This window comes from Microtus pennsylvanicus, chromosome 1, assembly GCF_037038515.1.
Source record: "Microtus pennsylvanicus isolate mMicPen1 chromosome 1, mMicPen1.hap1, whole genome shotgun sequence".
Classification (NCBI taxonomy): Eukaryota; Metazoa; Chordata; class Mammalia; order Rodentia; family Cricetidae; genus Microtus; species Microtus pennsylvanicus.
In genome coordinates, this window is record NC_134579.1 from 136013926 (window position 1) to 136041089 (window position 27164).

At 45.6% G+C, this 27164-nt stretch overlaps 2 protein-coding genes and 1 pseudogene across 2 annotated transcripts; 2 read left to right on the top strand and 1 right to left on the bottom strand.

Moving 5' to 3' along the window:
• Positions 1-1556: 1556 nt before the first annotated feature.
• Lgals7 (galectin 7) lies at positions 1557-13189 on the bottom strand. The gene is made up of 4 exons (XM_075958226.1): positions 13087-13189; positions 2966-3054; positions 2166-2367; positions 1557-1699 (listed from the first exon to the last, which is right to left on the bottom strand). Exons 2-4 carry the CDS (start codon positions 3001-3003, stop codon positions 1586-1588), a joined length of 354 nt encoding a protein of 117 aa, XP_075814341.1. The 5' UTR covers positions 3004-3054; positions 13087-13189; the 3' UTR covers positions 1557-1585.
• LOC142853758 (large ribosomal subunit protein uL10-like) lies at positions 9058-14718 on the top strand (annotated as a pseudogene).
• Positions 14719-21464: 6746 nt separating this feature from the next.
• Positions 21465-21735, top strand: LOC142841404 (protein transport protein Sec61 subunit gamma-like). The gene has a single exon (XM_075958235.1). The coding sequence runs from the start codon at positions 21507-21509 to the stop codon at positions 21708-21710; it is 204 nt and encodes a 67-aa protein (XP_075814350.1). The 5' UTR covers positions 21465-21506; the 3' UTR covers positions 21711-21735.
• The last annotated feature ends 5429 nt before the right edge of the window (positions 21736-27164 follow it).

The window sequence follows — 27164 nt, forward strand, 5'->3', positions numbered from 1 at the left end:
GGACCAGAAAGCCTGGGCTGGAGGAAGAGCAAGACCCTGGGGATCCTGCCTCCAGGTCCCCACTGAGGCCACAGAGATTCGGGCGAGTTTCCTGCACTCGCGTTGATCCTGGTGGCAAGGCGCACAACGGCCGCTAGATGGAGACTGTCGTTTGTGTGCTAGGTCAGGGCACAGATCTATGGCGTGTCCCTCTGGGGCGTGTCTCCGAAGAAAGTTCTGGATAGAAAGGTAGCTTGGAGATCCAACCTACTGCCTACAGTGGAGGTCACGGGGAGGGCTTCTTGGTCTCTAGTGAGAAGCGGTATTGGCTCCGGAACACCGCGCCTAGTGCCATCCCGACGGAGCCTGAAAACCAACCCAGGCTGCGCTAGTCACCGGGTCCCCATAAATCACTTATTTATGGCAGGGCAGGGGGTCGGGACCGTCGGATCAGGACCACAGAATCTGTGTCCAAGAGGCGCGCACGGCTGCGACGGGGACCAAGGCCTGCCCGTGACGCCCCGCCCAGCCCAGGGTATTATCTGCTGGAGGCACCGCGTCTGCCCCCGGGACGCGCGAGTAGCGACCTGTCCCGACGCTGGGTGAGGCGCCCAGCTGGGTGCCACCCAGCGAGATGCCCACCCCCGCCTGCCCAGGCGTCTCCAGGGATCAGAAAGCTTGGCGTGCCCAAATAAGAGAGAGAAACTCCTCTTTTTTGAGTTTTTAATTTCATTTGTGTTTTTGGCAGAATCTCATTCTGTATCCCAGGCTTGCCTCCCACTCAGGGCGATTCCCTTGCCTCAGCCTCAGAGAGTACTGCCATAGCAGGCATGAGCCACCGTGCCCAGCTTTCCTCCTTTTGCACAAGGAAACATTTTGGTGACCTTTGTAAAGATGACACAGTTTCACATAAAAGTATCGCCAAATGCCAGAAGGCTGCAGGAACACAACGGCTTGCTGTACAGAAGGCACTTGATGCTCTTGCATTAGACCCACCCGTGTCGGGCCCCTCACAACTGCTTGTAACAATACCTCCAAGGAATCTGACACCCTTTTTACTCATACACACGTACCCCCACACACACTCACACTCACAAAATTACAAAATAGTTACAAAGTAATTGATGTGGTAGTGCCAGGCAAGAGAATGGCCGCAAGTGTGAAGCCACGCTATATTTTACCCTTCCCCCCACCCCACCCTCACCACCTGGGAGCTCCCCCAATGAAATCCCGCCGGACTTCGGCTCAGCTACCTCCTTGAGGGGCGTCTCAGATAGGGCTCCCTTTAACCTTGGGTCACTATGTTTTGGGTTTTTTGTTGTCCGAGACAGGGTTTCTCTGTAGCTTTGGAGCCTGTCCTGGAACTAGCTCTTGTAGACCAGGCTGGCCTCGAACTCACAGAGATTCACTCGCCTTTACCTCCCAAGGGCTGGGATTAAAGACATGCGCCACCACCGCCCGGCTGGGTCACTATGTTTTTCTCTGAGCCTCAGTTTCTTCAGCCATACATAAAGGACACGGACACAACCGAGAACTACAGCTACACTTTATTCGCCATCCACAACCCTCTTCTCCGAGCCTCCCCGACGACCCCACCGCCCTCGGCTCAGAAGACATTCACTGAGTGCAGCTGCACGTCTCCGCCCACTTCCACAACGCGCACATTCGCTGGTGGCATCCGGTGCTTGAAGTGGAGGTACTCACAGTCCCCGACCACTGCCTGCAGAGTGAAAGATGAAGTTAGGCCTGGATGCGGATCGCGGTCTGCGACCCTGGAAGACGCTAACCGCAGCGAGCCTCTCTCCTCAGAGGGTCTGTTGTCCGTTGTAATGGGACACAATGAGTACAGTACAAAGGTGTTTCCCAAGTATGGGCGGCTGATGTCACGACCACTAGAGCGCGCACTGCTTCTACAGCGGGAGTTAAAGGTGGTGTGGGTGATAGTGGATGTTGGTCTCAGACCAACAGGGAGGCTGGTTTGTGTTCACAACACCCTGCTAGGACACCCATCCCAAGGGCACTTGGCTCTTGATCACTCAGTCTTGTCGCTGTTAAGGGCAGGTCTGTGTCTGTGTCAGGAGCTGGGCCCCTGTCTCAGCACCCCAAGACCTTTCCCCCCCACCCTCACTGCGGCTCAGTACTCTGCTCTAGACCCAGGTCTGACCCATTCCTCTTCAAAGATGCACCTTGAAGCCGTCTTCTGTGGCTATGAGGAGCACTTCAAAGGGTTGCCCCCGTTGGAAGGGGATGCCGGAGCCCCGCTCCTCGCGGCCCCATTTGCCTTGCTCTTTAGTGTTGAAGACAACCTCGGACGTGTCGAGCCTCGGGTTAAAGTGCAGGGCGGCGTCTGCCCCCTGCTCCTCGCTGCACAGCAGGTTTATATGGAACCTGCCGGGGACAGTAGGCCTCAGAGATTAGCAACCACCATGCGCAGGTCCCCGGGCACGCCCACACCCACACAGAGTCCCTGTGTTTATAGCCAGGATACAGTTCCAGACGCTGGAGCTGTCCTGGAGTTCTGGTGTGATGGACGGCCTGCTGTTCCTATATTACAGGAATCCCACCCCAGATGAGCAGGCCAGTAGCATGGTCCCCATTATTCCTGATTACCAATTCTCCCACAAAGTCCAAGGTCTCAATTTTAGTAGACCACGGGTTTGATGACCAGGTACCCTGGGCATCCAGGGTGGCATCAAGACCCAAGGCAGATTTTCAGGCTCCTGAGAAACGGGACATGGAGCTCCTAGGACTAACCAGGGACTTTTGAGGTTGCCCTAGAATCCTAAATTTTTAGGGAGACCTGTGCACCCACCCACGAAGTCTTGGAGGAAAATTAGTGAATACATCCAAATTAAGATAGCAACAGGGAACCAAAAGCCCCACTTGACAGAAAAGGCCCCAGGGACCCCATGTATGGGCTATAAGAAACAGGGATCCACTGAGCCAGGAGAGCCCCCACACTTTCCCCTGGAGCCCAGGATGTTACCTGCCAGCCTGTTCCGGGACTACGCCTCGGATTCTCATGACGGTGCCAGTGCGGACGCCCTGAGGCAGAGGGGTCTTGTGGTTGGTGGCCTGAAAGATTTGGGTGGGGCAGGGATGGGAACCAGGGAGACAAAGAAACAAATGGGTCAGTTCCAGCTAGGAACTCCAGGGAAAGGCCCGAGGACAAGAGGGGATGCAGATTAGAGAGGCAGAGACAGCATGAAGAGGGACGGACACAAAACAGTTACAAGGAGGGAAACCAGCAAGGTACGGCCCATCAGGACCAGCCGGTGAGACCCAAGAGACAGGCCACACTCAGCTCTCCTGGTGCCTGTATTTTTGGGCTTTGTCGAGGAGGTTTCAGCAAAACCAGGCCTCCTGATCTGTCCCACCCTGGTCCCAGCTCCCCCAGTCTCAGAACACTTACGGGGCTCGCGGACATGGCTGGTGCAGCAATATGGAAGCAATGAGGCCGGGAGCCGCAGGAGGAGACCTTAAGTAAAGGGTGCAGCTCCACCCTTCCCACCCAACACCCACACCTGGCACAGACCCCGGCCCTAAGGGCAAATCTGTTAAGACTGGGCCAGTCTCCTCCTGCCCTGCCCCCACAGCAACTGGGGGTGCGGCTGTCTTCCCCTTTCCTAGGATTGTAGAATAGGGATATCCTTCAGCACCAAGACTGGAGAGGTTCTCTCTCTACCCCACTCCCTCCACGGCCCCACCCGGCACAGGACTTCTCTGGATCCAGAGAGACTCATCAGCCAGAACCGCCACCACCTCTTTCCCAGAGGGAGCCTTCTCCCAAGAGCCAGGCTGTTCTGCTTGGCCCAGCCCAACTCTACTTCTGGCAGACATAATAGCTCAATGGCATTTATTGGGGGCCCAGGAAACCCATCATTCCTTCTTGTCGTATGCCAGGCCGAGGTTACCAGAGTGTTGTTATGTCTGGCACATTGGAAGTGCCTGGTGGTGGAGGGTGAAACGAAGAAGGCACACTTAGCAGTGACCCTACCTAGGCCTCTGGGTGTCCAGATGTGTGTGTCAGCATCCCCGAAGCCACCAGGACACACGGAGAGCAGCCTCCCCAAAATATTAACATACAGAGGACTGAGCTGGAGGGAGCAATTTTCCCAAAGAGCAAACTGCCACAGGCGTTTTGTGGCCCCTTCCCTGTGGTTCTGCCCTGGGTCTCCATCCCTATCCTTTTCCTCTCAAGTGTCCAGCAGAGACTTCTGACCTGAGCCCATCTTCCCACTCAGTTAGGGTGAGATAGGATAGGGGTTAGTGGGTGTCCCAGCTCCAGTCACCACCCAGATAAAGTAAACACAATTGGGACACTGTTAAGAGCCCGGGGTTTCAGTCGCCAGGACTCTAGAGGAAGTGTGGGGGAAATCAGAAAGAATGGAAAAGGAAGTTTCTAGAAGGCAAACAGAAGAGGGTGGAAGTGCGGACCAGTTACCACTCCTAACAGCTCAGCAGCCTTCCTGGAAGATTTTCCCCATCCCTACCCCCCTCCTCTGCCCCACCCACCAGGTGGTAGAGCCCTGGGCCAGATGCATACTGGGAATAGAAAGCTGAGTGGGGACTGCTTCCTCTCTGTTCCTCTGTCCCAGTATCCAGATTCCCAACCCTAAAACACACATCAAGGACTCCCACGTGGAGGTCCAGAGAGGGAGCAGAGGATTTGAGAAAAAGTGGGGAACTGCAGTGCTAGGGAACAGCACCCTTCTTTTTGTGTAGGAGAAAACAGGCTTGAACTGGGCGTGATGACCCACACCTGGAAATCAGCACTTGGAGGTGGAGGCAGGAGAATCAACACTGAGTTTGAAGCCAGGACTGCACACCACTGTCTCAAAAAACAGCAACTGCCGGGCTTGGTGGCGAACACCCCCATCTCAGCACCTGGGAGGCAGAAGCAGGTAGATCTCTAGGAATTAGAGACCAGCCTATTCTACATATATATCGAGCTCCGAGATAGCCAGGGCTACATAGAGGGACCCTCTCACAAAAAGCAAAACAACAACCCAAATGGACAACGGCTGGAGGGATGCCTCAGTGGTTAAGATCATGGCTGCTCTTGCAGAGAACCCTAGCTCAGTTCCCAGCACCCTCATCAGGGGTCTCATCATTGCTTAAAACTCCAGGGATGTGACGCCCTCTTCTGGCCTCTTCAGGTACCCACACACATGTGGCACACACACACACACACACACACACACACACACACATACACAATTTAAATTTAAAAGCAAACCTTGGGTTAGAGAGGAACATCTGAGAGGAGGTTTTGAAGGCTTTACCTTGGGACTCTACAGGACAGGGACACATCAGAGGGCTGAACCAGAGGACATCGGGTTTCATGTTGCAGCCCCCTCTGCTTGTCACACTTAGGCCGAAAATTGTGGCTCCTATTATTCTAACTTCACGCTCTGTGTAAACCACTGTCTGACACTTGTCTGAACCTCGCTTCATTATTACTGGTTCCCACGGACCGGCTCTCATTTCTGCATCAGCGCTGGACCTGAGTTCATGCGAGGCTCTTTGCAGGTCTGGGCTTGTCCTCAGTGATTGGCCAAACGCTTGCATTCAACCCTTTATCAGTTCCTATATCTGCCTCCTGTCTGGGAATGGAGAAGTGCTGAGTCCCTGACTGACTCCTCTTTGTATCAATGATCTTTGTTACAAGCTCTGAATAATATCCCCTTAAACATATTTTTTTCATTTTTAATTCATTAGTGAATGTATTTATTTCCTGTGACTCATCTTTACAGAAACATGCTATGGATTAAGAAAGATTTTAACAGAATACGTCCTTGCCGGGCGATGGTGGCGCACGCCTTTAATCCCAGCACTCGGGAGGCAGAGGCAGGCGGATCTCTGTGAGTTCGAGACCAGCCTGGTCTACAAGAGCTAGTTCCAGGACAGGTTCCAAAACCACAGAGAAACCCTGTCTCGAAAAACCAAAACAAAAAAACAAAAAACAAAAAACAAAAAAAAAAACCAGAATATGTCCTTGAGGGTTTTTTTGGGGGGGGAGGGGGGTTGCTGTTGTTGTTTTGTTTTGTTTTTAAGACAAAATTTTATATAGCCCAGCCTACCCTTGAACTTAATTAGCCAAGGATGGCCTTGAATTCTTGATCCTCTCTACCTCTCAAGTGCTAGGCATGTACCACCACAACTGGTCTATGCAATGCTGAGGGTTGAACCCAGAGTTTTGTCTTTGCTAGACAGGCACCCTACCAACTGAGCCACATCCCCAGCTCTGCCGTGGGAACTTAAAACCCAAGACAACCCAGGACTCCATCAATGTCAGTCTGGTGGATTTTTTGTTTGTTTGTTTGTTTGTTTTCAAGACAAGGTTTCTCTGTAGCTTTGGTGCCTGTCCTGGAACTAGCTCTTGTAGATCAGGCTGGCCTTGAACTCACAGAGATCTGCCTACCTCTGCCTCCCAAATGCTGAGATTAAAGGCATGCATCTCCACTGCCCAGCCTGTAAGAATTTTTATTATTTTTTATACACAGTGAAAATAATGAAGTGAAGCTGGGCAGTGGTGGCACATACCTTTAATCACAGCACTTGGGAGGCAGAAGCAGGCATATGTCTGTGAGTTCGAGGCTGGTCTGAACTACAAGAGCTAGTTCCAGGCCAGCCAGGCCAAACCAAAAAAAAGAAAAGAAAAGAAAAAGAAAGAAAGAAAAAGAATAAAGAAATAATAGAACGAGAAGATAATAATATTTATGATTTGATGAAAATCTAAACTTTAAAGATTTTATTTTGACTTAAGTATGTGCCTAGAGGTGGAGTATGTGCACGTGAGCGTAGTGTCTGGGACAACTAAGAGAGGGTGTTGGGCCGGGCAGTGACAGGGGGATCTCAGTGAGTTCGAGGCCAACCTGGTCTACAAGAGCTAGTTCCAGGACAGTCAGGACTGTTACACAGAGAAACCCTGTCTTGAAAAACAAAAGAAAAAAAGAAAGAAAGAAAGAAAGAAAGAAAGAAAGAAAGAAAGAAAGAAAGAAAGAAAGAAAGGAAGGAAGGAAGGAAGGAAGGGTGGATGTTGAATCCCCTGAAACTGGAATTACAAGGACTTATGAGTGTCTGACATGAGTTTTATTTGTTTCTATTTTATGTGTATGGGTGTTTTGCCTGCATATGCGTATGTGTGCCATGTGAGTGCAGAACCTGAGGAGGTCAGAAGAGGGCGTAGAATCTCCCAGAACTGCAGTTATAGACAGTTGTGAGCCACTGTGGGTCTTGGGAACAGAACCTGAGTCCTCTGGAAGAGTAGCCAGTGCTTTTAACCACTCATCCATCTCTCCAGCCTCCTCTTTCTTTCTATTTAGATGAAGTCTCCCTGTAGTCTCAGCCTCCCCACTGCTGGGATTAAAGGTCAGAGTCACTGCACCTGTGGGAAAGCAGATGATTCTGATGATAACTATAGTGAATTGAAGACTCGGGTCTCTGCTGAGGGCAGGCCTTGTCTCGTAGTGTTCAGCTCTGTTTGTGAACTTATTTAATTAAAAGCTCTTGATTATTTTAAGCTGACAGCATGGTCTTACCAGGCATTCATTTTTCGCTGTTCTAATTGTGCAGCAAGCATTCTAGGTGATAAACTAGATCTTGTGCATCTCAGGGCCTGGTAATAAAATGCTCTGGATGGCTCTCTCCTCTGGCTTCCTGTCTTTCCCCCTTCCCAAGTCTCATTGTGCAGACCAGGCTGGCCTAGAACCCTCAGAGATCTGCCTGCCTCTGCCTACTGAGTGTTGTGATGGAAGACAGGCACCGCCAGCTGTGACAACCCGCCCAGTTTTCGGAGACAGCCTGGAGTTCGATGATTTGGCTAGGTCACCTAGTCATCAACCCCCAGGGAGCCATCTGTCTCCAAATCCCCAGAGCTGGGATTACAAGTGTGCTCTGCCATGCCCGGTTTCTTACGTGGGTACCGAGGATCAAATTCAGCTTCTCACGCTTGTGGGACAAGCACTTTACCAAGGGAACATTTTCCCCAGCCTTCTCTGTGGGAGCCCCAAAAAGTATGAGATGAGTTGGCCACCCCTCCTGGAGTAATTAACAGTGCTGAATGGGCGGCTCACCTAGAGGTCTTTGCTTGGTTTGAGATTATAATACAATTATAATATTTCTCCCTTCCCTTTCCTCCCTCCAAATCCTACCATACACCCCTCCCTAATCCTTTTAAATCCACGCCTCTTTCCCCCTTATATATTGTATATATACATACATTTGAATATATGTTTAAATATGAACTGTTCAGTCTAACGTTATTTTATGTATATTTGCAGGGCTGAGTGTTTGGCACTGGAGGACTAAACACATGCGCTCTTCCTGGAAGAAGACGCCTCTGCCGCTCTTCACTTTCCTCAGTTGCATGGGGCTTCCCAGAGTTGAGGTGGTGAGCATGACTCCCACCCAGCAGTCCCAGAGTACCTCCACCAGTACCTCCACCGTATTGAAAGGCCAAGAGAGGTGGAGCCAGCATCCAGGGCTGCCACAACCACACTGCATGCCATTTTAAAATGCTCCTTGTCGAAAAAGAATTTCAAATATGCAATAAAGCAGATTTAGGCATAAAAGACCTCTAAATGAGACACAGTGTGCTTAAAAAATGGACGTAGGCTTAGAGAGAGGAAAAAGAGTATAGACAGTTATAAAAAAGACAGACATAGATTAAAGGAGTAAAGTAAATATAATAAATATTAAAAGAGTAAAAAAGAAGCCACATAAAGATGGAAAATACACAGAGTCTGGATTACGTATATTATTGTGTTTTTTTAAATGTTTTTACTAAGAATGCGCTAAGTACAGAGAGACATGTATGGGCTGCAAAGTTAAACTTATACACACACACATACACATTTTAAGGGTATCTTGACTTCAAAATTTGGGTCTAAGGACTTGTTGCTTTGGAAAAGAGGTTCTGCTTTTGTTTCCACAGAGGACAGAAAGCTGTGGATTCCTTCCAGGCTAATGTGATTGGATCAAATAAGACTCCCTGAAGCAATGGCCCAGATAGTCCAACATCCATGACAGCTTCAGGACTGCTGGCTGAGATGGACCCACCACACAGGATGCCCCATGAAAGACCTGATTCACAACATCCCCAACCAGCAGGAAGTAGTCTAGAGAACAATGCTCGAATTCCCTAGATGATTGTTTATACATGTTTGTTTTCATTTAAAGGGGAATATGATATAGAGATGGATACTTTGCGTTGGTATGGATCTTGGACTACTGATACAATTTTAAGGTCAGATATTTTTAAATATTTAGAAAAACAATTTTAAGGTCAATTTTGTTATATGTATTTCTGCTCTTGTTTAAGGTATTATGTTTGTGCAGCTCATCTAAAAATGTAATATATAGTTAAAAAGTACAGATTACTAGATAGTCATTTAGAATAGTTAAACTTGTAGTCATGTTAGTTAGGTTTTTTAGATATACAGAGATATATTTCAAATGGATAGGTATTCTTAAAAATCTTTCAAAGGCATACAGAATATGGCATTTAAAATATTTTAAGAACTTAGACTTTTCTTGACAGTGAGACGTGTTTGCTTCTGGCAGCACCAATTACTTCAGAGAGGTTGCTGGGCATTGAAGAAACTCACTATGGAATTTGCCTTCAGTGTGACATGGCTTGTCATTTGGGCAAGAAACTGCTCTTTCCAGGACTGCTTGATGGTATGCTGTAAAAACTGGACATGCAGGGGCTGGAGAAATGGCTCAGAGTTTAAGAGCACTGATTGTTCTTCCAGAGGTCCTGAGTTCAATTCCCAGTAACCACATGGTGGCTCACAACAATTTGTAATAAAATCTGGTGCCCTCTTCTGGCCTACAGGCACACACGCAGACAGAACACTGTAAACAAAATAAATAGCCGGGAGGTGGTGGCGCACACATGCCTTTAATCCCAGCACTCGGGAGGCAGAGGCAGGCGGATCTCTGTGAGTTCGAGGCCAGCCTGGTCTACAAGAGCTAGTTCCAGGACAGGAACCAAAAGCTACAGAGAAGCCCTGTCTCGAAAAATCAAAAAAATATAAAAAAATAAAAAATAAAAAAATAAATCTTTTTAAAAATATGGACATGCAGGACCCGCAGAAAAATGACTGCTGAAGCTGCCTAAAGAAGGTGAGACAGTCCTTCAGGGTTCCTGTTTCACAAAAGAGTCTGCCAGACATTCTGCAGGTCACAGAAAAAAGTGACTGACAAACTGCCAATATAGGTGAAACTGTCTTTGAAATTTCCTGCTTCATGGAAAAGTCTGCTGGATACTATGGGCCTGTAGGCTGAAGATGGATGCCCCAATGTTACAGAAGAACTTTGGGTGACTATCCAAGCAGCAAGATGTCTCTGTCAATTATAGAGTTTTGGATGTTGCTTACAATGCACTTCCTGTTTACTTAGGTCATAGTATATCCTTCGGAGCCTTTGATGGAGCTGAAAAAAGATATAATTATAAAAGATAGATTAGATATACAACTTTCGACTCACAAAGATAGGATAGATGATGATAGAGCATTTTTTAAATTTGCCAAATGGAAATGGACTAAATACTGTAACTATAATTTTTGCTCGAGAACTATTTTTGTTGTATATAATCTTGCTAGGTTAAAGTTTTAAACCTTCCCTTTTAATTAGACAGAAAAGGGGAGGTGGTGTGGGACTCCTCTTCATATGCTGTGAATATGTTTTATTATCATTGGTTAATAAAGCAGCTTCTGTGGGCCTCTGGAAGGGAAGAATAAAGCCAGGTGGGAAATCTGAACAAAAATATAAAGTATGCAGAGTCAGAGAGACACCATGTAGCTGCTGAAGGAGAAAGATGCCCACAGGAACCTTACCTTACCGGTAGGCTACAACCTCATGGTAATTCACAGACTAATAGAAATTGGTTAATTTAAGATGTAAGAGTTAGCTAGAAATATGTCTAAGCATTGGCCAAACAGTATTGTAATTAATATAGTTTCTGTGTAATTATTTCAGGTCTGGGCGGCTGGGAATGAATAAGCAATCTCCCTGGTCCTCTGGCCCTTACAATCTTTCCACCTCTTTTCTGCAATGTTCCCTGAGCCTTAGGTGCTGGAGTGTTTTTGTATCTGCTGGGACTGGGCTCCACAAGTGTGCGTTTTGAGTGGCTGTGGTTTCCTGTAGTGATTTCTCTCTGTTGCAAAAAGAAGTTTCCTTGATGAGGGGTGACGACCACATTCTCTGTAGGAATAAGGAAAATGTTTATAGATTGTTGTTAGGGATTATGTTGGTTTAGTAAATTAGTGGTTGTAGATTCTCCTCCAATAACCATGATATCATTAGCGCTGAGAAATTAGCTAGGTTTCTAGTACCAGGCACGGTTTCCTCCTGTTGAGCAGGTCTTAAATCCAGTTAAAGAACTGTTGGTTACGACCAAGGTGTGTGCGCCACTACTGAGCCCTAAGGATTACTGTGTCATGCTGGTTGTTGATATGGCTTATAGGTGCTATAGTTGGGTAGGACTGTGACCCAAAGTTTTAAGACAAAGAAGGCAGAAAAAAATGAGGATAGGGATGCCATGCTTTTACCCATATTTCAGTTACTTTGTGAGCCCAAGGGACGAATGTCAGGTGTGGTGGCACATGGCTAAAATTCCAGTCCTCTAGAGCAGAAGTGGGGGGGGGTGTCACAGGTTTGGATTATGTGAGATCTTCTTTCTCATACACACAGAGACACCTCAGAAAGGTAATAGAAAAGAGAGGGAGAGAGCGGAGGAGAGAGAGAGAGAGAGAGAGAGAGAGAGAGAGAGAGAGAGAGAGAGAGAGAGAGAGAGAGAGAGAGAAGAGTTATGTGGGAGTGAGCTGTTTGGCAATATGACCGCTTGTCCCTCAAGGGCTACCTACTGTCCTCAGTGGGTAGCTCACAAGAGTCAACAATGCAACTTGGACTTTGAGTTCTCAAACTATGAGATAACTAAATCTTTTTGCTTTATAAGGCAGCCTGCTATAATACTAAAACTTTGCAGACTGATTCAGGTGTTATTTCCTGGAAGAAATAGAGAAAGGGGGAAGAGAATGAATTGAGCAACAGATGAAAAGTAGCTTCTTAGGCCTGAGAACCTTAATCCTGAGCAGAAACACTCATTGAACCAAGAACTTTCAAACTGGGAGGAATCCACAGCACCAGATACCTCTGAAAACAGGCCCAAAGCAGGTGGCTGTGGGGTAGGGGGTGAAGGAAATCCTCAGGGTGATGGTAAAGGGAGTTTCTGGATAGAGCCACCTGCTTCTGCCTCCCAAGTACTGGGATTATAGGTATGCACCACCATGCCTGACTAAATAAAAAATTTAAATATAGTTTAAAAGATTAGGGTCAGCCTGGTCTACACAGGGAGTTCTAGGACGGCCAAGGTACATAGCAAGACTTTGTCTCATAAAACAAACACAAAAAATTAGGATAGGCAAATGGCTCAGCAGGTAGAGGAAAGGGCACTTGTCACAAGACTGGGAACCCTGACTTTAATTTCCTGGACCCAAATGTGAAATGAGAGAATCCCCATGAGCTGTCTTATTTTTAAATGTTTTTAATTAAAGCAGAATTATACAGCTTTCCTCCTTCCTGTATTGTACCCTCCCTCCACTGCTCCTTGACTCTCTATAACCCTTCCCATGTCTCCCCACTCTCAAACTGATGTTCTTTTTTTTTTTTTTAGATTTTATTTATTTATTATGTATACAACATTCTGCCTCCATGTATGCCTGAATGCCAGAAGAGGGCGCCAGATCTCATTACAGATGGTTGTGAGTCACCATGTGGTTGCTGGGAATTGAACTCAGGACCTCTGGAAGAGCAGCCTGGGCTCTTAACCACTGAGCCATCTCTCCAGCCCCTCAAACTGATGTTCTTATTCTTTGATTATTCGTGTTACATGTGTATGTATACGTATGCACACATCTATAAATACAACCTGCTGAACCATTTTTGTTGTTTGTGTGTATATTTTTTCAGGACTGACCACTCTATGTTAAACAACCGATAATGTGATTCATCCCTCAGAGAGGCTAATTCTCCTTCTCCCAGCAGTGCCTGTCCTTTCTAGAGGTGCCCACGCAATTTTCTCTTTCCATGTTGACATACCTACTGATATTGCCATCGTTCCAACCTTATCTACGCAGCCATTTGTAGGAGAGAGTGTTTTCACAGCCGACTTCCTGGTACTCTGGCCTTACAAACCTTCCTCCCCTCTTCCGTGACACGTTATCTATGTGAAAGCTAGGCAAGGGTTCACATGCCTATAATTCCAGTTAATAGGGACGCTGGGGAGGAAAGAGCCATTGAGCTCATAAGTTCAGCAGCCGTATGACAACGCAGCTCTCTCAAAAGAAAAAAACACTAGCCAGGAGTGGTGCTAACCACCTGTAATTCTAACCCTCCAGAAATGTCCAAGGCCAGCCTCTCTCGACAGGCATCCTCATTACGTCATCTTTAAAACTGTGTGACAATCCTTGATGCACTGCTGTGATGTCCTGGGAAGACAGGGCAGCCTACATCCTCAGCATCACCCTGTGGAATAGTCCTTTACATGTCGCTGTGATTGGTTTACTAAAGAAGCTGACTGACCAATAGCTGGGCAGGAAGAGATTGGGCGGGAGAGCCAGACTAGGTGGCACCCTGGGAGAAAGAAGGACGGAGTCTGGAGTAGCGAGTAGACATAGAGAGAAGCAAGATGGACAAGCTGTACTAAGAAAAGGTACCAAGCCACATGGCAAAGTGTAGATAAAAATATGGGTTAATTAAAGATGTAAATTAAGCCAGGCAGTAGTGGCACATGCCTTTAATCCCAGCACTTGGAAGACAGATGTAGATGGATCTTTGTGAGTTCAAGGCCAGCCTGGTCTACAAAGCAAGTTCCAGGACAGCCAGTGTTGTTACATAGAGAAACCCTGTCTTGCAGGGAGGGAGGAGAGAGATCATTCAACTTTTGGATGATTACCCAAAATGCTTCACTGTGGAGGCAGACAATGTGGCCTCCAAGCAGGTCCACAGCAGATCCACACGAGATCCACACGTCCCTGCGAGGGAAGGCTGTGGGGTTGATGGGCAAGAACACTCGGATGCACAAGGCCATCCAAGTCATCTGGAAAACCCAGCTCTGGAGAAACTGCTGCCTCATTCCAGAGGAATGTGGACTTGGTGTTCACCAGGGAGGACCTCACTGAGATTAGGGACACGCTGCTGGCCAAGCTGGTGCCATCGCCCTGTGTGAGGTCACTGTGCCAGCCCAGAACACTGGTCTGAAGCCGGAGAAGCCCTCTTTCTCCCAAGCTTTAGGCATGCTAAGATCTCCGGAGTACCACTGCAATTCTTCGTGATGGACAGATGATAAAAGTGGAGACAAAGGAGCCAGTGAAGCCACACTGCTGAACATGGTGAACATCCCCCACCCCACTTCGGGCCTGTCATCCAGCAGGTGTTTGAGAAAGGCAGCATTCACAACCTGGAGGTGCTTGACCCCACGGAGCCCACTCTGCATTCTCACTTCCGAGAGGGTGTCACAAATGTCGCCAGCGTTTGTCTGCGAATTGGGTGCCCAACTGTTGCCTCCGTGCCACACTAAGTCACCAACGGATATAGCTGGTCCTGGCTTTGCCTGTGGAGACTGAGTACACTTTCACGCTTGCTGAAAAGGCTCGGGCCTTCCTGGCTGATCCATCTGCATTAGTGGCTGCTGCCTCAGCAGCTGCTGCTGCCATCCTTGCTGCTCCCTGAAGCCAGGCAAAGATGTGGGATTTGGTCTCTTTGACTAATCCCCTCAGAGCAACCAACTCAGTCATCTTAGTTTGAGAAACATGGAAATAAAGCCTTACTTCTCTATTTAGAGAGAGAGAGAGAGAGTCCAAGGCCAGCCAGGATGACACAGCAAGACCTGTGTCTCAAAAATAATGAGATCTCTAGCAGTGTTGTGTATCTATAATCCCAGTACTTGGCTGGTGGAAGCAGGATTAGGAGCTCAAGGCCAACCTGGGCTAAATAACAAGTTTGAGGGCAGCCCAGGCTACGTGACAAACCAACAAACCAACCAGAAATAAAATTATTTACAGATCTCTCACATAAAATATTAATTAATAGTCGTCCATGATGGTAGCGCATGCCCTTAATCCCAGCACTCAGGAGACAGACAGGTGGATCTCTGTGAGTTCAAGGCCAACCCAGTCTACAAGTGAGATTCAGGACAGGCTCAAAACTACAGAGAAACCCTGTCTCAATAAAAACCAAAAAAAAAAAAAAAGAGAGAGAAAAGAAAATTAAAAATATCACGGTCATACTGTGATTATGAGGAAAGATGGATGGTGCAGTTATAAATTCCATTCTTTTTTTTTATTTTTTTGGTTTTTTTCAAGATAGGGTTTCTCTGTAGCTTTGGAGCCTGTCCTGTAACAAGTTCTCGAACTCACAGAGATTGGCCTGCCTCTGCCTCCCCAGTGCTGGGATTAAAGGCTTACAACACCACCACCTGGCTTCCATTCTCTTTTTAAAACATTTTGTTTTGTGTATGTGTGTGTGTCTGAGTATGCATGCACAAACTCCTTCAAACACGCATGTGGAGGCCAGAGACCTTGAGTGTACTTACTTGGGAACCCTGGTTTTGAGATGGTTCACAGGTTAAGAAACATCTGTTGGCTGGTCCCTCCTGTACCTGTCTCTCCAGGGCTGCTGGGGTTACTACAAGCACATGCCTTCACATGCCTAGCCTAGCTTTTTTTTTTTTTTTTTTTTTTTTTTTTTAGACAGGATTTCTCTATGTAACCCTGGCTGTCCTGAAACACCATTTACAGACCAGGATGGCATCAGACTCAGAGATCTGCCTGCCTGGAATGGAACTCCCTGCCTCAAACTCAGAAAATTCACCTGCCTCCTCCTCTCAAGTGCTGGTATTGAAGACGTATGCCACCATACCTAAAGCCTTTTGGATGAATGTTCTTTGGGTATTGAACGCAAGTCCTTTGCTCACTCAGCAATCATTCTGCTGAGACACCTCATCCCCTTCTTGGACATTTTTATTACCATAAAAGGAAGCTTCAATTCAAACCAACTTCACTAGTTCACTCATAAGAGAAGGGGATCCCAGAAATGTAGTATGACTTCCCAAAATAGGCCAGAAGAGATGAAGTAGATCTCCCCTGGGAGACTTACGAGGAACTTGTTTGCGGACTCCCTTGCAGCTAGACTAACTCGACCAGGTGCAAGGGAGGCAGTGTATGCAGGCATGAACACGTACCCCTCCCTGGGAAAGTATGGATGGAGATGGTGTTTTCCCAAGTATAGCGAAAGATCCCACAGAGCAGTGCATGTGGCTTGAAATCTGGAGTCTTAGGCTTTTGGCTACCTTTTGTGATGGCTACCTTTTGCTTGAAGTGTTTCAGTCTTTCTTTTCCTGAAAAGTGAGTGGGGATTTTGAGATGGGGTTTCTCTGTGTAGGCCTGGTTGTCTTGGATAGCTCTGCAGACCAGGCTGGCCTTGAACTCACAGAGATTCACCTGCCTCTGCCCCAAGTGCTGGAATTAAAGGTGTGTGCCTCACCGCTATTCAACTGAAGTGTTTGATTCTTATCAGAGTTCTTCCGGAAGTTCTTCAGAGCCTTTGCAAAACTAAGCTAGTTACAAGAAGAACTGACACACCAGGTCTCATGGCTGAGGCTTGCTTAGGCAAATGTCTTCTTTAAACAACTCCAGATAAGAGGTTTTGGTATGCGGAAATTGACTCACTAAAAGTTGTAAATAATGTAACAATTATAAAAGGGCTTTTGTGAAGCAATGGACAGTCAGTTCACCAGCCGATTCACCCTGCTGCCTTGCTAAGCCCAAATTCATCCTAAAGTGACCCAGTTCCTCACGAACCCATGTAAAGCAGAACACCAACCGGTATCCAGCGTCATGGGTCTGGGAGAAAGAAGTGATCAGGACACCAGGACTGGAGATAAAAAGCATGTTCTCGCTCACGGGTAAGAGGACTCCAGGCTTCTGCAGAGTCGTGGGGAATTTAAACTCCCCATCTCAGGAGCAACAAAAAGTACAGTTGCTAAAATGCCTGTCAAAAGGAAAAGCACTAACTGCACAATTATTGCAAATATTAAAGATACAAATAGAGCGGTTTCTGATAAATCAAGGAAAAGGGCCCTTCCCAGTGGAAAGGGGGGAAGTATTTAATCAAGAAAAAAAGGATTTTCAGGTTGAAAAAGGAAAAGTGTTAAATCAAAGCCTACAAATAAAAAGGCCCAAGAAATAAAAAATAAAGGAAAGAAAGAAGCCTCTTCCTGGTAGAGGGAAGAAAAAGGCTCTTTCCAATAAAAAAAAGAAAAAAATAATACTAGCTGGAACCCAGGGCTCTCCGGGTGCAGCTGCCTGTCGTCTCAGTCACGGGCCTCCCAGTGCAGAGCAACAGCGACTCCCGAATTCCAGAGCAGACGGGCGGGGCTCCAACCTGCAACAGGAGATGGCACAGCAGCCCAGAACATAGCATCTTCCTGTCTGTCTGTTTGTTTGATTTTGGTTTAAATGTTTATTTTTCCTTGCCGGGGTGGGGTGGGGGGGACTCATTATCAATGGTCCTTTCATGAGAGAAAAAACAACCCCAAGGTCAGCTAAGACAGTCGCAATCAGAGATAAGCACTAGGCCAACTCTGTTTGACTTTCCAGAGGGGTTAGTCATTCGTTGTGTGGAGGGTGTTCTCTTCTGGTGATGGTCTGAGCACCGCTTACAGGATTCTCTAACTTTCATAGCACATGAACTGAGAGCAAATGTTTACCTATTCCATGGAGTATGCTCTCAGCTGTTTATCATTACTAAGGATTTGACTCTGCTTTTTAAGTTGCTTTCTGGAAACTCTTGGCTAAATTCTATAAAAATGTAACACCTAAAACAGAGCAGCTTGTTAGCGTATTAAATAATGCGGCCGCTAAGGTGGGAGCGCATAGAAATAATGTCTTACTGCTGACGAGCCCCCAAAAATTATTTTTCCACTAAATAAAATACAGGTAAATTGTTCCACACGGTTAGTAATTGACAGGACACCAGGATCTATAAAAAGGACCATCATTTCAAGACTCCATAAAGTACTCCGTGGGTGTCGCCTAACGTTACCTCTTAAAATCCTACAGATATTTTTATTTTCAAAACAGGGTTTTTCCGTATAACCCTGCCTGTCCTGGAACTCGCTTTGTAGACCAGGCTGGCCTCAAACTCACAAAGATCCACCTGCTTCTGCCTACTGAGTGCTGAGATTAAAGGCGTGCGCCACCACCGCCCAGCCCAGAGATTGTTTTTAATTGTTTTATAGATGGTTCTTAAAAAGGACAAAGAACCATCTTACACACAGATTCCACATGCTCCACAAAAAAGACTGTAGCCACTCCGGGTCATACAGTTCAACAGTCTAAACTCCCTGTAGTCAGTCAGCTTTTATTAGATGCTTCTCAGCCTGTGAACACTTTAACTGACTCTGCTGTTTATTTAAATTTGGATGATGGTTTATTGGATAGACTAAGAAGAATCAGAGTTTTATGGTCGTAACGGACAGCTTTGAAACCCTGGTTAGCATGTCAACATGCATATATTTAGGGAGAACCCAGCCTCAATGTTGGAGATTTAAAGCTGCTGTAGAACTGGCAATGGGCAAACGTCTTACATTATCTCCACAAATTCCTTGTTATAAAATAGCCACTGGGAGGAAAGTCCTCTTACCTCAGGGACAGTGGGAATAATTTTGGGAAGAAGTAGTTTAACATCTCCAGGATTTTTGTACACCTAGGAATTATAGATGAAGATTACAAAGGAGCAATTAAATTTATGCCTTACGTAAAAAGGACTATACAGAGAGAAGCTGGAGACAGAATTGCTCAGTTGTTATGACTCTCGTATCTTAAAGGCAAAGCAGCTCCAACATGTAGGATGGGAGGGTTTGGAAATACTAAGGAGGAAAAAAAGTATTTTGGCAAACTGTTATTAACCATGAGAGGCCAAAGTTAATTACAAGTAAATGACATTGAGGTTGGAAGTTTGATGGACGCTGGAGCTTTAATTTCTCAAGAATCTTGGAATCCCAACTAGCCTTTACAAGACGTCGCCACTCAGTTTTTAGGTATTGGGACATTATTTCAGGTGAAACAAAGTATAGAATGGATTAAAATGTGTAGGACCTGAAGGACACGTGGAAATATTAAAGCCTAAGGTGGCTGACATAGCCATGAATTCATGGGGAAAAGACTTGTTACAACAGTGAGGACCTCTAATATTCCTGTAATTTCAGAAACAGCGCATAAGACGATGAGGAAAATGGAATGCATCCCTGGTAACGGTACTGGGGAGAATTATCAAGGGAAAGCACAGGCTAAAGAAACTGTCCAGCAGCAGGACAAGGCAGGGACCGGCTGTCCATATTTGGAGTAGGGGCCACTGCCCAAAGCCCAGCGGCTCTGCCTTTAAAATAACTAACACTAAGCTTGTATGGGTGGAGCAGTGGCCTTAACTGAAGAAAAACTGCAGGCGCTTGAAAAACTAAGAAAAGAACAGTTAGATGCTGAGCACATGAAGACACTGCCTGGCCTTGGAATTCTCCTGTGTTTGTAATAAAACAGAAATCTGGAAAATGGAGAATGTTAAATGATTTGAGAGCCGTATACAAAGTAATCCAGCCTGTGGGGTATTTACAGCCTGAAGCTCTTTTATCTTCTTTATTACCTAAAGACTGGCTATTATAGTTATTGATTTACAAGACTGTCCCTGCGCTATCCCTTTACAAGAACAAGATAGAGAAAAATTTGCTTTTACAGGGCCTACTCATAACAATGCCCAGCCTGTAGATGATACCAACGGAAAACCCTTCCTCGAGGACTATAGAATGGTCCAACTCTGTGTCAGTATTTTGTGCATCCACCTCCAGAAGTGGTTCTTTCCATTGCTCAATGATGTCCTCAGCCCTTTATTTACTGTTATCGGATGAGAGTCTAGTGGCTGCTTCTGATACAGATACCTTGGAAAGAATGTTTTTTTTTAAATATTTATTTATTTATTATGTATACAATATTCTGTCTGTGTGTATGCCTGCAGGCCAGCAGAGGGCACCAGACCCCATTACAGATGGTTGTGAGCCATCATGTGGTTGCTGGGAATTGAACTCAGGACCTTTGGAAGAGCAGTCAGTGCTCTTAACCCCTGAGCCATCTCTCTAGCCCCGGAAAGAATGTTTAATGTAGTACAGAAAACCATCTTTACCCTGTTAGGAATTACAGATTGCTCCTAGAAAAATACAAAGAGGAGATTTTCTTAATTACTTAGTATTTAAATTAAATAAACAGAGAATCCATCCACAAAGGGTACAAATTAGAAGAGATCAATTTCACATTCTAAATGGTTTTCCAAAAATTTTGGGTGATATTAACTGGTTGCAGCCCACCATTGGATTGCCTACTCAAGAATTAAGTAATTTGCTTCAAATCTTGCAAGGGGACTCAGATTTCAACAGCGCAAGGCTATTAACAGCTGAAGCAGAAAGCGAATTGGCTCAAGTAGAATGAAAATTGCAAGATGCCTGTGTAGATCAATTAGATCTCATGACTGAATGAATGTATTTTAGTAAATTTACCTTCTACTTATTCCCCTACCGGACTTGGAAGTGTTTATCTAATTATTCTTTACCAATAAAAGGTAAGGAGTCAGATATCAGGTAAGAACCTAAAAAATCAGAGAAGCAGAGAAACAACCACCAGGGACCTCCTGTCTCTTTAGTTCCCTCTTCCAAAAGGCTGAGACCCTCTCTCAGCCTGACTTATTACTTCCTGTCTCCTATCTGTCTTCAGTCCTCCAAACTTCTATGGTTAATTTTGGTCAGCTAGTGGCTAGCTCTGACCTTTGACTCAAAGCAAGCTTTTAGAATGGAATCAAAATATTACATTATACAAAGGTATAACAATATTTTAGAATAGATATTCCTAGTTCACAGAGTTAAAAGGAAAAAACTTACATAGGAAAGGTTTCTGAATTAATTCTAAAGGGAAGAATAAGACTTTGTCAATTGTCAGAAACGGATCCTGCTGAGATTGTACTACCTTACACTAATGTTAAAATTATGCAATTGTGGTGACTAATGATGATTGGTAACAATTTCTTAGGAAAAATTAACAACTATCCCAAAAGAAAATGGCTTCTGCCTATAAAAAGAACTGAGCCGGGTGGTGGTGGCGCACTCCTTTAATTCCAGCACTTGGGAGGCAGAGGCAGGCTGATCTCTGAGTTTGAGGCCAACTCTACAGAGTGAGTTCTAGGACAGGTTCCAAAGCTACAGAGAAACTCTGTCTCGAAAAACCAAAAATAAATATATAGAACCTAATGGATTCTTCCCCGCATGGTGAGAAAAGCACCTGTTTCTGGGGCTTTTACACTTTATACTGACACAAATAAATCAGGAATGGCCGGTTAGATAGCAGAAACATCAGCAAAGAAATTCAAAGTCGCTAAGCTACGTGTCTTTGCCTCCTCAAGCCGCCGTCCCACAATCAGCCATGGATCAGGTAATGCGGTTTGTTGAGCCAAGTCGGCAGTTCGTAAAGGACTCCATTCGGCTGGTTAAAAGATGCACCAAACCCAACAGAAAAGAATTCCAGAAGATTGCCATGGCCACAGCCATAGGATTTGCTCACATGGGATTCACTGGTTTCTTTGTGAAATGGATCCATATCCCTATTAATAACATTATTGTGGCTTAGCGCTTTCTCTTCGCGGGAACTAGGAGCAAATGAGAACTTATGAAGTAAAAAGTTGTTTGTATACTTTGTGTTTTTCTTTCTTTTTTCCCTCCCCAAGAGGTTTTATATTACTAAACTAAAATAATTTCAAAATAAACATTTTTCCCATGACAAACATTTATCAAAAAAAAGAAGAAATTCAAAGTCCATCCGCTTCAGCTCAGAAGTCAGAGTTCTGTGCCATTCTAATGGTTTGATTAGACTCCAATTAATCTCTTAATATATTACTGATCTCACTCATTGTGCTGAAGGGGTTGTACTGCATGGATTAATTTCCGAGCTTATCCTGATGATTCAGAATTGACGTTGCTATTCACGCAGCAGTAACAGGCTATCAGGATAGAAATTTTCCTCTACATATCCCTCATATTGGGTTTCATACTGGATTGCCTGGGCCATTAACAAAAGGAAATGACGAAATTGATCAATTACTGAGAGGAAATGTGTTAGAAGCTTTAGAATTTCATAAAAAACATATCAATAGTAAAGGTTAAAGAAAAAATTTCCATTACATGATTAACAAGCTAAAGAAATTACCAAAAAAACTGTCCTGTTTGTTCATTGTATAATCAAATTCCTTTACCTGCAGGGAGTAATCCTAAAGGTACATACACACAAAAAATGAATTTTGTAAGTAGATGTATTTCATTTAACAGAACTTGAAAAATTAAAATATATTCATATTACCATTGATGTAAACTGTGGATTTCAATGGACATTTGCTGTAAGTCCTGAAAAGACGGATTCTATATTTACACATTTACTGGAAACAATGGCTGTAATGGGCATACTGAACAAATTAAACTGATAATGCCCCTGCAAATGTGTCTAATAAAACGAAGGGGTGTTGGTTTGTTTGTTTTGCAAGCTATAACATAAAACACATTACAAGATTACTGTATAAACCTCCAGGACCAGCAACTGTTGAAAGATCCAATCACACTCTGAAAGAGATGCTTGTTAAACAGAAGGGGGGCCGGGCAATGGTGGCGCACGCCTTTAATCCCAGCACTCGGGAGGCAGAGGCAGGCGGATCTCTGTGAGTTTGAGACCAGCCTGGTCTACAGAGCTAGTTCCAGGACAGGCTCCAAAGCCACAGCAAAACCATGTCTCAAAAAAACAAACAAACAAAAAAAAAAAACAAAAACAAAACAGAAGGGGGTATGTGGACTCCCAGGGATAGATTACTATCTTTAGCAGGGCTGTGGTGATGCATGCCTTTAATCCTAACACTCAGGAGGCAAAGGCAGGCGGATCTCTGTGAGTTTAAGGCCAGCCTGGTCTACAAGAGCCAGTTTCAGGACAGGCTCCAAAGCTACAGAGAAACCCTGTCTCGGGGGGGGGGGGGGGACCTGAAAAAAAGAAAAGAAAAAATTAAAGATGGTAATTTTTTTTTGAGACAGGGTTTCTCTGTGTACCCCTGGCTCTTGTAGACCAGGCTGGCCTTGTACTCACAGAGATTCTCCTGCCTCTGCCTCCCTAGTGCTAGGATTAAAGGCGTGAAGGCGTGCACCACCACTTCCCAGCTTTCACAAAGATGAATTAACATCAAAATTGAAAGCCAAGAAAGGGTAAGATGGGGCCGAGGGTATGCTTATGTTTGTGCAGGAGACAAAAGGCTGTGGATACCATCAAAGTTAAGAAGAGGAGTCTCTTGGATGTCTGGGCTGCTGATATGGGCGACATGGCTCTGAGAAAGAAAGGCCTTTGAATCAGACAGCTGATCCTCCCACCGTGGACAGCGTAAGAGTTTGTGTGACAAAGGGAGGCGATTGTTCCACAGGCTCAGAAACAACCCAGGATGCTACAACCCTGTTCTTTGCTGTCTGTGATAACTGTACAGGTAGCCGGGTAACAGGGGCCAACTGTACATATCAGGCCTATATCTCTACTCCTCCAGTTAACACAGGAGTAAGCTGGGTAGATATGGATATCCTTGTGATAGTTAATGAATCTTCTTGGCCACCTGGTTTTTATGACAACCAATGATCTGTGAAACCTATGGAGAAGGGTAAGGAAATCATAAATTAAACCATGGGAGTGCAAGAAATTCCTATTTGTATGGGTAACGAAATTCAAGGTCTAAACAAAACTTGTCAAGTGTGGTTACCTGTAGTTTATACTACCCAGAATTTCCATACCAAGCTTCATATGCTTTAAGCATCCGGTTTTAGAGGACAGGAGATTAATGCTACTAGTTCCATAATCCACCACTCTGTGAGGTGTGAGTTACCAGCAAGGAATCTGGCCGGGTAAATGGGCAACAATGTAAAAAAGTGTAAAAAGAAATCTCAAGTGTTAATTAATATCTCCACGGAGCATCACTGATTGGAGCCCTTTTAGCTCCCCTCGAGGAAGTAAGATGGCACAGACGGAGCTGAGTGGAACTGGAGAAATTAGCGCTTCTGTTAATGACCCTATCCGGGGGCAAGGAGCTGGAATGGCAAGTCCTCTCCTGCAACTTGGCAATTCGGTTTGGATTAACTTGTGGAAATTGGCAAGTGCCTTTTGCCCTCTTAAAGCACAGGAAGGAAACTTAGACATTTGTCCTTTAGACCGGATCAGAGCCGTTCTTTGTGGTGGGTGTACCACTCCCTGACTTGCAACTAAGACGGCCTGTACAAGAACACCTAATGACTACAGCATCGCGTGTGAACACCATGCCCTCCACACCTGTGTTCAGTCTAGCATGTCTTTAAATGTAACTTCTGAAAGTTTATTCATTCTTAGAACAAGGCCAGCAATCCGGATGGATACCAGTGAGGTTGTGGAGGCCATGGCAAGACTCTCCTGTGGAGATCCTGGTGCAGAAACTCGCTGAGGGAATATTAAGAAGAACCCATTAAATGCTCGGACTGATTACTGCTGGAGTTATGGGAACTGTTGCGTTGATTCCTATTGCCACAGTGACGAGACCAGGGCTTCATAAGGAATTCAGACTGCTGAGTTCGCTAGGGACTGGCATAGCATTCTGCAGAACTTTGGACTCCACAAAATAAAACAGATAGTGAGACAGTCAATGAGATAGCTAGTTTGAGACGAGCTGTTATTTTGTGGGGAGGTCAGTTAGGAATATGGAGGGAACAGAGAAAAATCAGAATGCTGTGGGAAAGTTGCATCCGGTTGTATTTAAGGATGACGAGTATGACGGGGGGAAGCTAAGATGCATTTGATGGGTCACCCTAATTCTCAAATGCTTTATGATTTACAGCAAGAGATTAAGAAAACGCTCTCAAACAGGTTACCTGATACAACAGTAATGGCTGTCGTAGAAAGCCTTGCCGGTGCGTTAGCCTCGTTCAACCCCGCACGGCACTTTAGTAGAGTTCTCGTTTCCAGCGATTGCTGTCCTTGTTCTAGCAGCAGTCACTTTATTGGCTTTAAAATGCAGTTTTGCTTGTTTCCATAAGACCGTGAAACAAAACGATAGAGAAAAGGCCGTATTGACTGGAAGGCTGAACAGTGGTCAACAGAATTATAGCTTAAACAGAAGAGGGAGGTGCAGCAGGGGATCCCGCAGACTGTCGCATCTGGCTTGAATTCCCGAGTGTTAGCACCTGGGCTTTGAACTGCCTTTCACGATTGTTCATGGCTTGATACCCTTCTTTCTGAAGGATTCCAGAGGCTTTGCTAAACTTAGGTAGGAGAGGACATGGAAAATGAAGAAGTTTCACGGCTGAGGATTGCTTGGGCAAATGGTTCCTTCAAACAACTCCAGATAAGAGGTTTTGGTATGTGGAAATCGGCTTGCTAAGAGGAGGACATTGTGTAACAATTTTAAAACAGAGTGAGAAGGTTCTTGTGAAGCAATGGGCAGTTGGTTCACCAGAAGCTATTCACCCTGCTGCTCTGCTAAGTCCAAATTCATCCTAGAGCGACCCTAATGCTTCCAGGGACTCACACAAAACAGAACAGCGACACCCATGCCAGCAGTGGAAGCCCTGGCAGTAGAAATGTCTCTGCATCAGCTAGGTCTAGTAGCAAATGTCTACAATTTCAGCACATGGAAAACCGGGGAAGAAGGATTGCCATGAACTGGAGGCCAGCCTGGGCTGCATAGCAAGATCCTTTCTCAAATGAATTACATGTTCCTTTTTAAGGGCCAAGGAGAAAATGAGACCAAAAAAAAAAAACTTGTATCTTATTGGAGATAAATTTATTCAACCTGAGCTAATGGGCCAATCAGTTTATAGTTCATGTAGAAAAAAAAATTATTCAAATGGTCTTAATTAATTAATTAATTAAAATGGTCTCAGAGTAATCACCAACGAAGTCAACACCAGGAGGGATTAGTAGGCTCAGGAGACAAGTAGAGAAAGAACAGCCTTCACGGGACAGAGACAGGAGGAGCTCTCTGAGTTCTAGGCCAGTCCGCTCTACATAGCAAGTTCCAGGCCATTCAGGGCTACATAGTGAGGCCCTGTCTCACACAAAATGAAAAATAGAACCTCTCTCTCTCCCTCTTTTTTCTTTTTTTTAAAAATGTTTATTTATTTATTATGCATACAGTATTCTGTGTTTATGCTTGCATGCCAGAAGAGGGCACCATACCCCATTACAGATGGTTGTGAGCCACCATGTGGTTGCTGGGAATTGAACTCAGAACCTTTGGAAGAGCAGACAATGCTCTTAACCTCTGAGCCATCTCTCCAGCCCCCCTCTTTTTTTCTCGAGCTTTTTGAGGGGGTAGATGGTTTTAGAAAGGACCTTCAGGTGGCCTTGAACTCACATTCTGGCACTGGACTCCCAATTCTCCTGCCTGCACCTCCCAGATGCTGCAACCGCATGCATGCACCCTACACTTAAATATTCTCCCTTTTCTTCCCTTGTGCTGCTGAAGATGCAGCCCAGAGCCTGCCTGTGAGTGGCAAGTACTTTACTATTGAGTTGCATTTGCAGCCCTCCAGGGGAGTTTACCATGGACTGTCAGGAAATGTCTCCACAATGTCTCCACAGCACTGCAAGCCCCGGGAAGTTCTGTCGCTGGGCCTCCATGAGCGTCCTTGGGAGTATGTGGTTGGAGTCTCCAGAGTACTAGGATAGGGGACGAGTGCAGGGAGCTGATTCTAAGTTTGGAGTCTCCACCTCAATATTCCACTCCCAGAATGCATCTCACCCCTGGGCTCTGCAATCTGGTGGGCAGGACTGTGTGAGGGACAGTACCGTTCAAGATGACTTCAGGGCTGCTCACTCTGCCTCTGTCTGCCTCCCAGGGACTTCTTTTTAACTCAGTACCTGATTCTCCTCCATAGACATTCTTCTCAGCTAGAGGGGGTGGCGTGCACACACCTATAATCCCAGCACTCGTGAGGCGAAGGCAGATGAATCTCTGAGTCTGAGGCCATCATAGTCAACAGAGTGAGTCCCAGGACACCCAGGGATACATGGAGAAACTCCAACTTGGAAAAAAGAAAG

Coding starts and splice junctions, on each gene's coding strand:
- Lgals7 (XM_075958226.1), bottom strand. CDS start 3,003: ATGAGAATCCGAGGCGTAGTCCCGGAACAGGCTGGCAG. Junction 2,368..2,965: donor GTCCCGGAACAGGCTGGCAG/GTAACATCCTGG, acceptor TGTCCCCGGCAG/GTTCCATATAAACCTGCTGT. Junction 1,700..2,165: donor CCACAGAAGACGGCTTCAAG/GTGCATCTTTGA, acceptor TTCACTCTGCAG/GCAGTGGTCGGGGACTGTGA.
- LOC142841404 (XM_075958235.1), top strand. CDS start 21,507: ATGGATCAGGTAATGCGGTTTGTTGAGCCAAGTCGGCAGTTCGTAAAG.